Below are 17,029 nucleotides of genomic sequence, written 5' to 3' on the forward strand. Positions count from 1 at the left end.
TGATGTTTTGGTAAAAATTCACAGAATAAACAATTATTAATTTTTTTTTTAGCATTTCAAAAAGAAATATGAAGATGAAAATTATAAACATGCTCTAAATTGAAATAGAGATGGTAAATTTTAAAACTGGTGACAACTTAATACAATATGAACCATCATATACATCATATTTATTGAATATAAATTCAATAAATATGAATACATAAGAAATTAAACACATAAAGCAAAATTTTATATTTTTCTAAGAAATTAGTTTTGCAGAACTGATTTCTTTATTTCTTCTCTCAAACAATATAAATTTTACTAAAAATCTTTATTTGTATGAAAATCTTTTTAATAAAGAAACTGTGAGAATTATTTTAACTGTTTACTATTTAAGATCACCCAATAAAACACTTGTGTTTTATTAGAACAATAAACTTGTTTTGTCAAATTTTAATATCTTATCATTGCATATAAAATGCTTAATCTGTATATTGCTGTTTATACAAATAGCTATATGAATGAGAAATCAAATTCTGTTTGTTTATAACAATGAGAATTGTTTTACACTAACAGTTTTTATACAAGGCATATTCAATATAAAACTGAAAAAGTGCCACTAAATGTTGTTGGGAGGATAAGAAAGTGTAGTAATTTTGACATACAAAACTTCCAAGTCAGAGGCAACAAGTAACTCTGACTGGTAACACCGTCGATACACAAGAAAATAAGACAACAGACCAATAAAATGGCAGCACCTCTCCAGCAGTGCACGAAGCAAGAGCAGTGTAGTGTTGTCCAATTTCTGATAAAAACCAATTGACATCCATTGGCACATACAGGCAGAGTAAGGAGATGACTACATGAGTTACATACAAGTGTAAGAGTAGAGTTCTAAGGTAGCCACAGTTCTGCAAAATATTCTCTAAAGTTGGGCAGAACTGCAGTGAACACCATGGAGAATCTTCCACAGAACTGTGGCTGTTTTTGTAACCTTAGAACTATACTCTTACACTTGTGTGCAATTCATGTAGTCATCTCCTTACTGTACCTGCATGTGCCAATGGATGTTAGTTGGTTTTTGTAAAAAATCAAATAACACTACACTGCTCTTGCTTCACGCACTGCTGGAGATGTGCCACCATTTTATTGGTCAATTGCCTTGCATTCTCATGTGTTAACAATGTTGCCAGTCACAATTACTGTTGCCTTTGACTTGAAAGTTTCATGTGTCAAAATTACTAAGCTATTGCTTATCCTCCTAACTTTGAATGACATTTTTCTGGTTTTCTATTGAACATGTTTTGTATTTGCTATAAATTGTATTTTGAATATATTCTATCAGGGCATACTTTATGACTTTCTAGCTTATTGTTATTTGAAAACTTGAAAAATGTACATCCATTGGATTTGTGTTGAATCACACATTTTTATTAGAAGATTTAAATATACAAAAATAAACATAAATATGCCTATAAACAATTTTGTGAATTACATTTTTATTCATTAAAAATATATATTTTTATAAATTAAGATTGTGGCTTGAAACTAATTTATATTTTAAGTATAATTTATTTAAATAGCTATTAATTTTTCTAATAAAATTATAATTATGCTTTTATAACATTGTTTTATTTTCAGTATTTTTTTTGTTATTTAAGAGGGTCTAATGTTAAAAAAAATTAATTAAAAATTATTTTTCATAAAATATGGCTTGTGTCTTATGATTTAAAATATTTACTTCTTCATAGGAAAATGTTGCTCAGAATGTTAGAAGTTTTATAGAAACTCCAGGAAAGCTAATCTGTACAAGTGAAGAAAAACTAATGTTCAAATACTGTGATTTCATTTTATAAGGTTCATTGGTTTATGTTTTTTCTAACATACTTTATTCCAGTCTTACAGTGTTTGGAAAACTAATGTTAAATTGAGAAAAATACAAGTTGAAATGTTGGCAAAAACTTAGGATTTAGGCACATAACAAAGAAAAACAAAATTAAGGAACACATAACACTAAGTAGTTCTCGTGGTTGTAAAAGCATGCAGAAAAAAATTAAATGGTAAAGAAGCTGCATTTTTCATTCATTTTGGTAGCAAGGCAATCATGACAAACAAAATGCAATTTTGTTTGGTTGTTAAGTTTATCACCAAGAAAAGGATTTAGTAATTGTATTGTGTTTTAAATCTAGATATGAAAGGGCAGACGATATGAAAATAAATTTTGCAGTGACACTATATATAATGCTGAAATGTGATTAAAATAAAACTCAAACAACTAGGATGTTTAGATGAGGGCAGGCCAGGGAAGAAGACACAGTAATGTACAATTTTTTTCCCTTGAATTAGTGTCATTGCAATAGAACAAAGACAGTATCTGAGAAATAATTCATTAAAATACAAAAATGATTAGTTTGTACATTAATGGGTTAACAATGAGTATATTAATATTGAAGTTGTTCATAGAATCAACTTTAGCTATAGAAAACTTTATCTGCAACTGGTTTTTAGAACAGATGCTATTTATAAGTAAAGTATGATAATTTAAATGTTTCATTAATATACAAATCATTAAAATTAGAATTTGAAAATATAAATTATCAATATTTTCATTTTAAAATTATAGTAAAACTGACTTACGATTTTTCATCTGAAGAATAACCATTGCTGCTAAGACCTAAACTACTTTCAAGTTCTGAAGCCAATGAATCTGGATTAATGTAGGGTGTGTATACACCATATGGCCATTTGGCAGCTTTTGGCATTTTATTGTGTCTCATTTTCTTAGCCTCTTCTTGCAGCTCTTGTAAAGCTATCATTAATTCACCATATTTTTCCTTAATATCTATTAATTCAGTAGATAATTCTTGCTGGCACTCTTCAGCTATCTGTACTTTACTTTGAAGAATTTCATTTTCAGCTGTTAGCTAAAATGAGAAAAAATTCTTAACATTTTGTATTTTCTCCAAGCAATAAAAAATAAAAATTTAAAGCTATTTAAAACTCACATCACGAACTCTACGTTGTAAATCAACGACTTGAGAAAGTAATTGAGTGATTTCTTCTTGTTGACGAATGCTGTCATCTGTTTTCTTTGCTACTTCTTCTTGGAGTGAGGTAATCTGAATATTTGCATCGGCTGTGGAAAGAATTAACGTTTGTAAATAATCATTAAAAAATTTACATTAAGCATATTATTTCATTAAGGGGTTAATATATTTTCATACATCTTACTAAATGATAAAGCAAATGTAAAAAAAAATTTCAAAACTTAAAACAAAAGTTTGCAATTGAAACCCACTGCATTAAGCCAGATTTGTTAATAATTCTCAAATATATTCATTATTAATATTTTGAATTCATTATATTCATTATTTGAATTTAAATGTTCAAATTCAAATAAATGCAAAATTGTAACTCAAAGCTTTGGAAAGTTATTCAACTTTATTGTGACAATTGAAAAATTAATTTAATGACTCTGTGCCCATTGTTTACATCTAAATAAGTTATAATCTTACGATATATAAAAAGTTAAAAATTTATTTACATTTCTTCTTTATATTAACATTCCTTGTATCATGCCAAAACAGTAACTTGCATTGGAATTTGGATTAATATGCTTTATAATGCATGTAATATGCATTTCTATTACTTTTATTTGACCATTCAACTGTGCTTATCAATTGTTCCATTACATGAAACACGTCTCCAGCAAGTGTTCCATGTGATTATATAAAAAAAATAGTCAATGATAAAATTTTAATTATATTCAGTTTTTAGTATTATTGATAAAACATCTATAATAGATGTCAATGCAATGATTAGCATAAAGTATTTTTAAGGATGATACAGTCATAAATAAAAATGATTAGAATATAAATTCATCATAAAATTTAAGTGTTCCAGACAGTTAACTAAAGCAGAGTTAACATAGAGTAAAAAAACATTTCTGGATACAGTGAAGAATTAATTTAACCAAACACTTAATGAATTGGAAAAGAAAACTCAAGACAAACTAATAGACAGCAAGAACTACTGTTTCTATTTCTTAGATGAAAGGTTTGAATCTTGCTTCAGATATAGATGATTGTATTTCTTGGATTTTAAAGAAAACCATTGATTGGAGGAACAAACTATAATCACTTCAGTTCACAGGAATAATGTTAATCAAAATAAAAACATCCATGATTATACCAAGTATCAATCATCTAATCTTGTTAGAATTAGCATGTACCAAAACATAAATGCACCATAAAAACATCAGATGTTATATTTAGAGTTTCTGTTATAGTTATTATATTCAGGTAAGCAGCCATCTTTGAGTTGTCCTTTCATATAATTGAACAACATGTAGCTGATAACACACCATGTCGTAACCAATGCTTTAAACAAATAATAATTGAAACATTGTTTTAATCATTATTTGCTTGCAGTGCAACATTAAAATTGCTGGTATTTGTCACTTCAATTACATCCTTGTTATGTCAACAACATATTGTTTTAATGCTAACATTAAAAAAGTCACTAAAACCAGAATTTTCACTAATTGAAATGATATGTACAATATTAATATTATCATTGTCAGCATCAGTACAAACAAGACTCAAAATGATTATAATAAGCAGATTCTAGTGTATAACAGACTAGCTTAATAACTCATTGTTTACATACACAACAATTATTTTTACAGAATTACTTCTGATGTAATATATAATAGCACAGTCAAAGATATGAGACTTCGTTATTTATCAAACTGTATTAAGACTAAATTATCTCACTCAGCAATATCATCTGTTGTTTGTAACCTTATGATTTTTCATTTTAGCATACAAATTAGCTTTATGTTTCTAACTATTAGCACACAACATTCACAAAGCCATGCAGAATCAATAAATAGAAATGCATAGATAACACCCCAATTAACTATATAAGAACTTCCAATGCAAACTGGAAGTCACATTATTTCAATTTAAAATTTTTCTCTTGAAAGCAGTTAATAAATTGACTGGCATAACTCTATTGTTAAAAGAAAAGTATGTTGTACAGGAAAAAAACACTACTAATTTGAAGTGGAGAGCATTACTTTAAATTAACTAAATTAAAAATTGCAGTCTGGCATTGTGATGATGTCACAATAAATAATTACCCATACACATTATATTTTATCCATAATTGAATAGTAGTGATGATTACTTTAACACACTGTAGAAAACCAATATATGATTTACATTATTTGCATAACTTGTAACATTGTATATACATACTTTGCGTCATTTTTAATTTTGAATATTCTTTTTGCATAACATAGTTATTGATTTTTGTTTTTATATTAACGCTTAATTTAATAACAGTATTTAATATTGCTAAAATATTTGCCATCTAGTATAACTTTTGTAGGTAAAAGGTTATTATTACATTACAAATTATAGTATACAAACTAGTCTTTGCAAATACAAATAACAAGTTGCTTAGAGCTTAGCAACTTGTTATTTGTATGCCAGGAAAGCTCCTGACATACATTTAAAACTGTGTGGGGTGTCATCTGTTATGATATGTTATTTTAAAAATATTTTTATATTTTTAATTTTTATAAAATGGCAGAAAGCTTAACTTTGAGGGTAGGGATTGATTTTTATAAAAATTGTAAATGCTAATAGCAAGTAAAATAATCATCAAGTCCAATCACTGGAAATACACTATCCCCTTTATCTATCCACCTCCTCAACCTTTAATCACCAAAATTTAATAGCATTAATCCCCCTAATAAACAAACCTCTCTGCAAAATTTCAGAAATTTTCAACAAAAAGCACAGGAGTTATTAAGCTTCAAACGGGATGAACAAAATCATGCCCCCCCCACACACACCAACATCCAAACATACAGAAAAAAAATTCCTCGATAGTTTTTTGCATTTCTCGATGTTTCTAGGTTTTAAGTTCAAAATTGTAAAAATCTGGAAGGGTCATTTTTTGTCAGATTGCCATACTTTCCCTGTTATAATGGCTGAAAAAATAAAAAAAAATTTCTGAAAAACTTCTAGGAATTCTCTTGACAAAAATTTGTTATCAATGTATCTGTGCAACTGAACTCCAGTTATAATCTAGTCTATTGAGGCAACATTATATTGTATTATTTTTAGTTTGGGAGTAGGAAAGATATATCTTGAGAATTATATCAGCTTTTCTCCTGAATTTCAATATTTAAATTATAGTAAAACTAGAGTTAGATCAAACATTTTATAACAACTTACATAGCTGCCGAACACAATCATTAATTAATTGCATTTCTTTTTTCTCTTCATTTTCAATGTCAATTGTTCGATCTACTGCCTATAAAAGGAAAACTTGATGTAATCTTTAAATGAATACAATATGTAAATATTCACATTACTAAAAATTGCATATAAGTGAACTATCACTTGTAAAATATAGAGATGTAAAATAATAATAATAATATCAAAAGATTTTAACTGCTTTCCTGCAGATGAGCCAAAATAATTAACTTGCATTAAATAATAAAAACCATTACAACGTAGAACCTAATTTGTTATAATATGGATTCTAAATATATATTTATTTTTTCAATAAATCATAATGTTGTCAGTTATATAAATATTCAAATTTTTGCAAAATTTATCTATGAATAAAAATAATAATAAAGTAATTTTATAACTTGTGTAAGTCAAAAGTTGCAAAATTATGTTTAAAATGAAAAATTCAAAGATATTAATGTTTTCTTTAGCTTCTTAAAATTTTTCTTTTTGGTTTATGAACATGTTTAACTTAAATCTTTCTAGTTTAGAAATTAATCTTCACAAAGCCATGATATATTTTAGATTTTTAAAATACAGAAGCTTTAAAATACAATCAATCTTTTCAAAATAATGTATAATTTTATGAATATATATACACATAAAAATTGTGTGAATTATTACAACATTATTATTTTTATTTATTCATTAATTAAAAAAATGTGCAAGATTTATAGATTTACTTTTAAATTAAAGAATTAAAATAGAATTCAAAAATTGATAGACTATTTGGGGAAATTATTAAACAAGATCATCACATTTTAAAAAATAAACAATTCAAATTAAAAATTACAACAATAATAAAATTTAATAAGCATTTTTATACTTTCATTTTTCTTATTACAAAAAACATCCTTCTAATTTTTCTAAATCATTTTTAAAAAATAATAAAATGCATTAAACTTCTAGTTAATTTTTGGTCATGTTAATTTTTTGTTTTGATTTTGTCTATTTTTCAGCTGGAACATGATGGTACATCTTACCAGCAAATAGCATGAAAAAGTATCTGTAACCAGTAAAGCAGTTGCTTGGCAAAAACATTATTATATATTCAGTCACTATATATGCATACTGATATAACAGTAACTTCTTTTTAGAAAAAGAACACTGCTAATAATTATATAACTTAGTTTAAAAATAAAGAGTAAAAATTTATTTATGTCAAGTAACATTTTAACATTTATTATTATAAAATAATTATTTTAAAATGTTATCTGAAACTAAGCAAGATCCCATATTGAACATAATCTGGAATATGTTATTTCTGAACAATAAAGACACCACTTTTTGACAATTGTTTTACACACAAACAAGTCGTGGGAAATGTATGTGTTGTATTTTTTATGACAACATTGATTATGTTTTAAATATATTACTAATAAGAATTTCTTATGCATTTCAAAATCATAATTTAGCAAGACCAAATGTTAACTGTTTCATATTCTTGATAAATAATCAGTCTTGCTTAACCTACTCCTGTTTATTCTATTACACTCCTATTTTTATTTTTTTAAAAGTATATTTTATAATATTGAAAAACAATTTTTTATGGTTTAATAAATTTTCTTCTTCATTGTTAAATTTCATATTTAATAATTTGTAACTTTCGAGCAACATTTTTTGTTGTTGTTTCATTGTTTACTAAGACAATATCCAGATTTGATTGAGAAATTAAAAAAAAGAGGTACAGTAGAGTGTCATTTATCCGAATCAATTGGGGACTGGAGTTGTTCGGATAACTAATTTTTTCGGATAACCGATTATGTACGAAAAAATATATTAACCTATCCCATGTTGAAATTTTTCTCCATTGCGTGTCGCTTCGTGTTGAATTTTTGTCGATTTTAAGCCTAACAAAATTTTTATAATAATAATCGAGGCTATTGTATCGTTAAAAATTATTTCTTTATTTTGTACAAACAAAATAAATATATTGAAAATATAAAAACAAAAAAAATTATACTTTAGAAGTTAATCTAGTATCAAAAACGTTCGATTCAGCGCAGTCCGACTGGAAAGCTTTTGGTTAACCGACGTTTTGGTTGATCAGCTTTCGGATAAATGACGCTCTACTGTAATCTTAAAAATACTTAATCACTTAATGAAAAAACTACAATCTTGCAGATAAATTAATGTAAGATTTATGCTTGTATTCTACCTCATTTCTAAGTTGCATATTCTCTTCTTGAAGATTCTGTATCTTCTTATTAAGCATTTCCCAATTAACAGCAATACTTCTGTCTCTATTTTAGATTTTTAAAAAATTTTAGTAGTATTAAATTTTGTTTTTTATCTTCTAGTGTGTTCTATTTCACTTAATATGCTCATTTTAAATATTTAGAATATTAAACAGATATTTTTCAAAATTTTATGAAAATTACTTACGATGGAGATCCAGAATCAGATTCTGTATCCAAATCTTGTGTGTAAATCTGAAGTAAGCCATTTTTTAATGAAAGTTCATGCTTCAATTGTGTTACCTGGACCAAATTAATAAAAAAAAAAAACCATTTTTTAATACGAAAATTGATAATGCAGACAATTCAAAATGGCAATTTCAAAAATGTATTCAAACAGAAATGCATGCCTACCCCTTCAGTAGCACTTATAATTTCACGAGTTAGTTTTTCTTCCTATTAAATAACGCAACACATTCACATAGAAAATAAAAAAATAAGGATGCATTGATATTATAAAAGAAAGCAAAACAAAATCATGCAAATTAACACAATACAAGCATGCAATAAACTAATAATTCTAAATAACATGCATTTGAAAATTCATAATACTCTGTTAATATAAACTAAAAATAATCATAACTGAAAAATTAAAATAATAGTGCACAAACACATTATACAATAAACTAAAACAGGGGTTGGCAACCTGTGGCACGCAGGATGATTTTCAGTGGTACTCTGATTGAATAGAAACGTAGTAAAAATTAAATTTTAATTATTAATTTTTGAATTGGCTTTATAACCGATCAATTTTGATACTAAATGTAACAGAACAGGTAGAATAATATCGGCACTCGGAATAACACCACTCAAAGGTTGTCGATCCCTGAACTAAAATACGATTAAAAAGATTTAAATATTAGATTATGATGGTCATCATTAGCATATTTCCGTTATTTTTTTAATCATTATAAATCTAGAAAAAACCAAAAAATTCATGGAGATAGGAATAATTAGCATGGATATGTAATCACAAAACATTGAAGTGAGATTTCATTTATTTATTTATAGGTGTTAAGTAATGCTATGTAGCACGAGATTACTGTTCCCAACCAACAAGAAAACAAATTACACAAATACATTCAAATTGATTAATTACAATTAAAGTGTTTCACAACAAATACTTGATCAAAAAATATAAATTTCATATATAATTCACATTTTATTTCATTTCCTGTATATTTTAGCTAAGTCAGAACTTGTTTTACAGATGTATCTACGAAATGTTTGTTTATCTTAAAAATATGTATGTTCATCATCATCATTTTAACTTTTAATTTTATTTCATTAATTTTTTCATCTTAAACTATAAATTAATAAATATCTAAAGTATTTTATACAGTTTAATATCTTACTTGCAACCATTATCATCAATTAATGATGATAATAAATTATTACAAACTCTTACTAATTTCATTTTTATTAATATTCTAAAATAAGTCATTTTATCACTACAGTAAAAAAACTGACCATATGAATTATAATATTTACATAATGTATAAAAATGCATTACAAAAAAGTATTTTTATTGGTGATTTTCATTTCTTAAGATTTAAAAAAAACTTTAAATCAATTTTTGATCAGTTAATTTGTTCCTATAGATATTTAATCAGTATTTAAAACAATCTCCATTAATGAAAAGTATTTTGAATCATTTTTATTAATTTATTTACTTTAAAACAATAAAAACAACACAGTTTTGATACAGACTTCCTAGAAATTTGATGTGAAACCAAACAATAATATATTTTATCTTGGTAATTAAGTTTATTCTTATCTCCATAAAACAGAAATTTAACATTTTTTTTTAACCAAAAGATCTCTAAAAATAATTTAATATTTTCATTTTTATTATTTCTGCATTAAAAATAAATATACTTAAACATTTTACACTACATACATAGTGCAACCAATACACAAAGTAATTGCAAAATTAGTTTTAAAAAAAAAAACATTCAAACTTAAAATATTTCTGATTTTAAAATATAAGTAATTCAATTTTCAGGCAAAGCAAATTATATGCAAACTGAATTTAAGCATTAAAAAAAGAAAAACAGGATATTGAAAGCCAAGTGAACAGTACATTCATATATTTCTTATATCATATAATACCAAAACTAATTAACTATCAAGTTAGTAAAAGTATTAGCACTTCAGCTAGCTTCAGTCAATTAAATTGACACACAATTATTGCTATTTATATATTGGATATTTTATTTAGCAATTAAAGTTATCTTTGCAATTAGAAACTGATGATAAAATATCAAACAAAATTGATAATATATATGCATTAATTACTAATAGAATTTAAATCAGAAATTATCACCAATATAAATTTTCTAAATATTTCTATAATAAATAAACAAAAATAAATCTTAAAATATTGATCATACTTAAATACTGCTTCCTAACAAAATTTGTCTAATTGTAAATCACTCTAAGTAGTCATTTATAACAAAGATAATTTTCTTTAAATGTATTGCATAAATTACTAGATTATATACTAATATATAAATTTTAAATATAAATTACATGAAATCAAAGACTAATGAACAAAAAACAACATTTATGATGATAAGATCAGAAATGTACTGAAGCAAATTTAGAAAATGTAATTAGTTTTAGCGCTTCATTGCTTCTTATCATCTCTCTTGTTCTTTTGGAGTAAGCACAAAATTGCTATGTAAACTTATCATACAGGAACACTTTCTGGTGAATAATATAGACTATTTTGTACAATAAAAATGCATTTCAAGCTATTTGCCCCTCTTCAGTCCTTATTGTATAATTTGAAGTATTGGCTACCAGAGTCCATTTTAAGACATTCTTCCTTCCTCTCATCCCACATTTTATTAATTAACTGTACCATATGACAATTAGTCTACTTGATAAATGTACAATGAAGCATTTTACACCTTTTAGTTTAGTGGTTTTTATTGATTCATTTTTAAGGTGTGTTTTTTGTGTGGTATTTTACTGATGTGGTATTTGTTTTTTTTTTCTTTTTTAAAGCAAGTTTTAAGTTCTGTGTTTTACAGGTACATCCCTTTTATCACATTTTAATATTTTAATAATCATTTTATCAATATTTTTATTTACTTATTTTTTAGTTTATTTTAGTTTTTACCCCCCTTTGTTTTAAAATACTTAATTAGTAGCAGCCATTATTAAATATCATGTCAGATAATCTTATTTTTTGTGAGTTTTACACATGTGAGATAAGAATATTTGCTAATTTTACTGTGATTTATTCTGTAGTTATAAAATTGTACAATAAGAACTTAAGAGGATTTTTGCTGTACAAAATAAAGTTTACTTTATTTTGCTAAGTTCTACATAGCAATTTTGTGCTTAATTATTTTTAGTTGTAACAGATATCAGAGCCTCACTTTTTATTTTTTCCACAACAGTAATTTAGTATAATGCATTTAATGAGCTTATTGACTATAATGCATTAAAAATACGGCTGAGAACAATAGAGTTCAACTATAAATAGTTCAGTTTGCAAATCCATAACAGTTAAAATCTATAGAATAAGAATTAAATAAAATTTTTACATTATATCTTCATCATATAAATAAGAAATGTCAAATGTGTTGGTTCACAATAATTTTTCTGAAATTAAAACCTCTAACTTTATGAAGAGTAAAACAAATCAGCATTTATGTCATTTTGTAGAAGTAACACTAGAGAGAAAGAAATTTCTACCTATAAATCCATATTAGAAGTTTCTTGTACATTTATTGGAAATTGTTATAATAATATATTTAACATTTAAAATAATGAATGAATAAACAGTGGCATTTAAATCAACAAGGAAGTTTACAAAACACTGAAATGAAAGAGGAATAAAAACTCAAAATTATACAAGTTAAATATCATCTAGGAAAAAAGATTAAATAATATAAATTGCCTTTAAAAATATAAATTTCAAAATATTGCTTATTAATAAAATTGATCTGTATGTATAAAAGACCAAATAAATGAATAAGAACAAACCAGAACTGCAAAAAAATAATGCAAATTAACATTGCAAAATATTAAAAGGCTATGTTCTAATTTTAAACAAAATAGCTATTTGAGTACTGTATATCTATTTAAAATGAATAAGAATCATCATGAATATACTTTCAGGAAAAGGATAAATATTCAATCATCTAAATTCTAATCAAATCATTGGTTTTGTTGTAGAATTGCTTTTCTATATTTTATAAGACAAAAAAATTTTAAAATGATTATGAAATTCTTCTTACTGAATTCCTCTTTGAAACCAGAATTTTAATTACTAGAATTTTTCATCTAATTTACACACACACTACTTGACAACTGCTAGGGAACAGTAAAATTTTTTCCATAAAATGCCATCCAACTGCTTAAATCAACTGTAGTGGGCAATATACAATTTCTACAATTTGAACAAAAGATGTTCATCAGCAATTGTTTTCAGTGCATAAAATTTACATCTATTGGAATAATACATGATAGAAGTTCGAAGACAGCAATGTGAAGTTTCAATATATATTTTCTTCTTGTTTTTGTTGTCCTGTTTGTTTCTGGAGTGAAGAATATCTGCCATTTCATGTCAATAAAAATATAGCACCTCTACTTACATATGTAGTTCTTCCTTGACAAGTGTCTACTATGTCTACTACTAATTATGCCAAAAAATGTTGCTATTTCTTAGCAATTGTCAAACAGGGTAGTTATCACAACTGCATAAATATATCAATTAAATAAACAAAATATTAAAAATAATAATAATAAAAAGTGATTTACAGTTTCAGTGGCAATAGTAAGATCCTGCTCTAGTTGTTCATTTCTTAAGCGTAGATCTTTGTTTTGTTCGAGTAATGATTGTCCAATTCGGGCAGCAAGTTCAAGATCTCTTTCTTTCTGTTATAATAATAAAGTTCGTTTTATAAATCAAAAATTGAATTAATTAGTTAAATACAAATAGAAATAAGACATATAACAACCACACCACTTTTTTGCAATATCTAATGCAGTAGTTCTCAAGACTTTTTTGGTTTGTGGCACACCGTAAAAACATTTTTTTCCTGGCATACTTTGTGCATAAAATTAAAAATATATTAATATATTTTAAATTATTAATAGCTAGCTATGTACTATAATAATACAACCCCACAGACCTAATCTAGCTATTAGTTTATCATGGTCATAACAAATCTTTGTACAAATTGGTCTCTTCTCATTTATAAAGTATACAGCAAGTTCTTGGTTAATCTTTCATAACATCACAAAGGAAAAATATAAGTATGTATGCAATCATTTAAGATTATGGTTGCTGAATTTTATTTATAAACAGTAAAACTGATTTTATGAGATGGAAAATTAAAGCTGGAGAAAACGTGCTTGTTTATATCTTGTTTATATTATTTAGCCTGTGGCAAAATTGGTTTCATTATACCTTGTTTCCACTTAACACTGCAGATATCAACATTTAAAACCCAACAGCTATACATTAAAGCCAAACAATTGTAAGATTATATCAGGCTATATTAATACTACTATTAATAATTAAATACTAAATTATTAACAGTAGTTGTCATATAGCCCAATATAATCTGGCAATCATTTGGCTTTAACATTGAAGTTTCCAAGATGATGTTAAGTAACAACTTCTTGTACTTTTGTAATATTCATGGCACAATTAACCATCTCTTGCAGCATGCAAGAGTGCCTGGTTGCACTGTTAAATTTATACATTAGATCAGTGATTCTTATGTTCTGAAGTTAAAACCTTCATTAATTTTTTGAATTCATTATACTCAAACTTTCATTTATTTCACTATAAATTAATTATTTGTATATACAAAAACTTAAATCATAAATAAATAAATATATATATATATATATATATATATAATAACATCATATATATAACATTAGTTTATATATATATTTTCTATAAAATGTGAAAAAACATGGTTACGTTACAATAAAGTTGTTCAAATAATTTAAAAAAAAAATTCTGCATTATGTTTATTTAAAAAGACAACACACATTGACTTGATATATTTTTGACATAATTAAAACATCAAGTATTACCAGATTATTCTCAATATTACTTTTACATTAATTTTAATCTATTATAAAATTTGAGGTAGAGATTCACCATTTTCAATACAGTGGAACCTTGCTTAATGAGCATAATTCGTTCCAGAACCTTACTCGTAATGCAAAACACTCGTTAAGCAAAACAATTTTTCCCATAGAAATTAATGTTAAACATGATAATGAATTCCGTGCCGAAAAAATAATCAAATATCATATTTACTTGCATATAAGATGAGGTTTTTATTCATTTTTCACTAAATTAATTAAAATGTCTATAACCATGAGGCAGATATATAGATATAGATATTTTAATTAATTTAATTATACCTAGGGCTAAAAGCACTTTCTGTAATAATTTCATTTTTCACTGCTTCAAAAACCTAGGTCGTCATATATGCGGAAGAGAAGAATCCTTTGTGTTTTTGCAATAATTTTTGTGAACTGTGTATAGTTCATGCTGCCATTATAGCAGTGTGCTATCAAGGTCAAAATAAATGTCGCTTTTAAAGAGATGATCTGAAAATAACTGGTCACTTAGCGATAATTATAAATGTAGTTATTTCATATTTGTTAAATTGGTATTTTTAATGAATATTTGTACTGTACATTCTGAATCATTAAAAATAAACTTTTTACTGTCATGCGATTTATAATCTTTTGGCTTTGCCACATAGGTATCAGGTGCGTGGAAAAGCAATGTTCAGAAGCTGATAGCAGTCATTCACGAAATACTGCATTTTAAATTCACTCGACGGATCAGAGGATGATGCTTTGTGGAGTAAGAGTGAAAAAGAAGAGAATTGTAATGAAGCTTCGGAGGGCAAGTCCGAGTAGACAAAAGATGATAGCGTCAAGAAAACATGGTTGTTTGCCTTAATATGTGCATTTCATGATAATTTATTTGATTAAACAAAATAAAATTAGAATTGTATTCATAAATCTAATTTTCTTTATTTTGATCTTTAAAGTCACACCTCGTCCTATACATGAGATCGTCTTATATGCAAGTAAATATCATATTTTTACGTATAACGTTTATTCAAAAAAATAAAAAATAAAAAAATTATACAATATACATTATTAAGGAGCGTGAATCATCATCATCTTTTCTTCTAGCAGGGAATGAACCAACCTGAAAGTGAATTTGATTTGCAGAAAACAAAACAAAAAAAACAAAAAAAAAAGCAGATACTAGCATGATGGAGCATGCGCACAATCCTGGACTTCCCCTCTCCTTTTCACTCATTATGCAAAACTTCCCTCATTAAGCGAGTCATTTTAAAAAAATTTAATTTGCTTGTTATGTGAGGTTCCACTGTATTTTAATAATTATAATTTTAATAGTTCTAAAAACAGCAAAATATCAAAATAGAACTGAACCCTAAAATTCTTGATAACGTATTCACATGTAATTTGCAATTATATAATCTGGATTATTAAATTATTATTTTTAAATAGTCATTCTGGTGCATCTCCATTTCTTTTCATCTCAAATATCTCTTCAGGACAAAATAGTAACTCAATCTGTATAAAGTTCATTAATAATTTATAATTTTGTTAATTTATTTGTACTCATTAAGGTTTTAGAGTTTTTTAAAGTAATATTTACTTATAAAGCAAGTTACATAGAATAATGCAATACAATAAAGATGACTTCAGACATTGTGAAAAATGCTTAAAAACTTTTCCCCTAAAGAAAGATTACTTTAATCTTCTAAACTAGTTTGTTTAACCATATTAATATAATGGCTACTGTAATTAAAGAAACAACAGATATTGTATTTTCATGCATATAATCTGTGGGTTCTCTATGTTTAAAAAAGAGTTATACAATGAGGTGGGATATACACTGATTTTAAAATACAATCATGAACTTGTATTTATGAAGCAATTGCTGCTCGCATGGACATGATGTGAACAGTGGGGTGGTTATATGAAGGTTTTATTTTTGTTCCAGCAATTTCCTTTGAAATGCAAGCCAATAAAAGTTACGTGCATAAAAATCTTTTATTGAAGTAATATATTTTCACTTTAAATACCAATTTTCTTTATCATTAGAATATTAAATGATTTTGAATTTATACAAAAAAATTAAAAACAATCCAATGTTTTTGCTTTTTAAGATGTGCACTATTTAAAATAAAAGTTTGCTAGTAAATTCCCTATTCGTTGATTTCTAAAATTAATATATTGCAGAAACATCTCAAAAAAATTACGCACTGAATATATTTCCTTGTGTGAATTGCTGTATTTCCTTTAAATCAGAGCATGTTTTTGAATTAGTATAAAAAAAATATATATTTTTTTTAAATTAAAACTAGGAAAGAATGTAACAAATTTTATATTAAATTTTTCATTTTTTTTCACAATAAAAGATATCAGAATATACATATATTTAGAAAACTAATTATTATTTAATTTTAG

General features: G+C 25.6%; 1 protein-coding gene across 4 annotated transcripts in view; it reads right to left on the reverse strand.

Annotated features, from left to right (window-relative positions):
* LOC136985245 (trafficking kinesin-binding protein 1-like) overlaps positions 1-17,029 on the reverse strand; it is a 68,902-nt gene that overhangs the window by 20,842 nt on the left and 31,031 nt on the right. For 3 of the 4 annotated variants that reach the window (XM_067282649.1, XM_067282723.1, XM_067282523.1), the window contains 7 exons: positions 13,304-13,420; positions 8,882-8,923; positions 8,676-8,770; positions 8,449-8,533; positions 6,231-6,309; positions 2,988-3,118; positions 2,620-2,906 (listed from right to left, as the gene is read on the reverse strand). In XM_067282649.1, the coding sequence (XP_067138750.1) occupies positions 2,620-2,906; positions 2,988-3,118; positions 6,231-6,309; positions 8,449-8,533; positions 8,676-8,770; positions 8,882-8,923; positions 13,304-13,420 (836 nt within the window). The remainder of the gene's footprint in view (positions 1-2,619; positions 2,907-2,987; positions 3,119-6,230; positions 6,310-8,448; positions 8,534-8,675; positions 8,771-8,881; positions 8,924-13,303; positions 13,421-17,029) is intronic. The other variant, XM_067282591.1, reaches the window with a different exon arrangement.

This window comes from Centruroides vittatus, unplaced genomic scaffold (assembly GCF_030686945.1).
Source record: "Centruroides vittatus isolate TY-2023 unplaced genomic scaffold, ASM3068694v2 contig_1012, whole genome shotgun sequence".
Lineage (NCBI taxonomy): Eukaryota > Metazoa > Arthropoda > Arachnida > Scorpiones > Buthidae > Centruroides > Centruroides vittatus.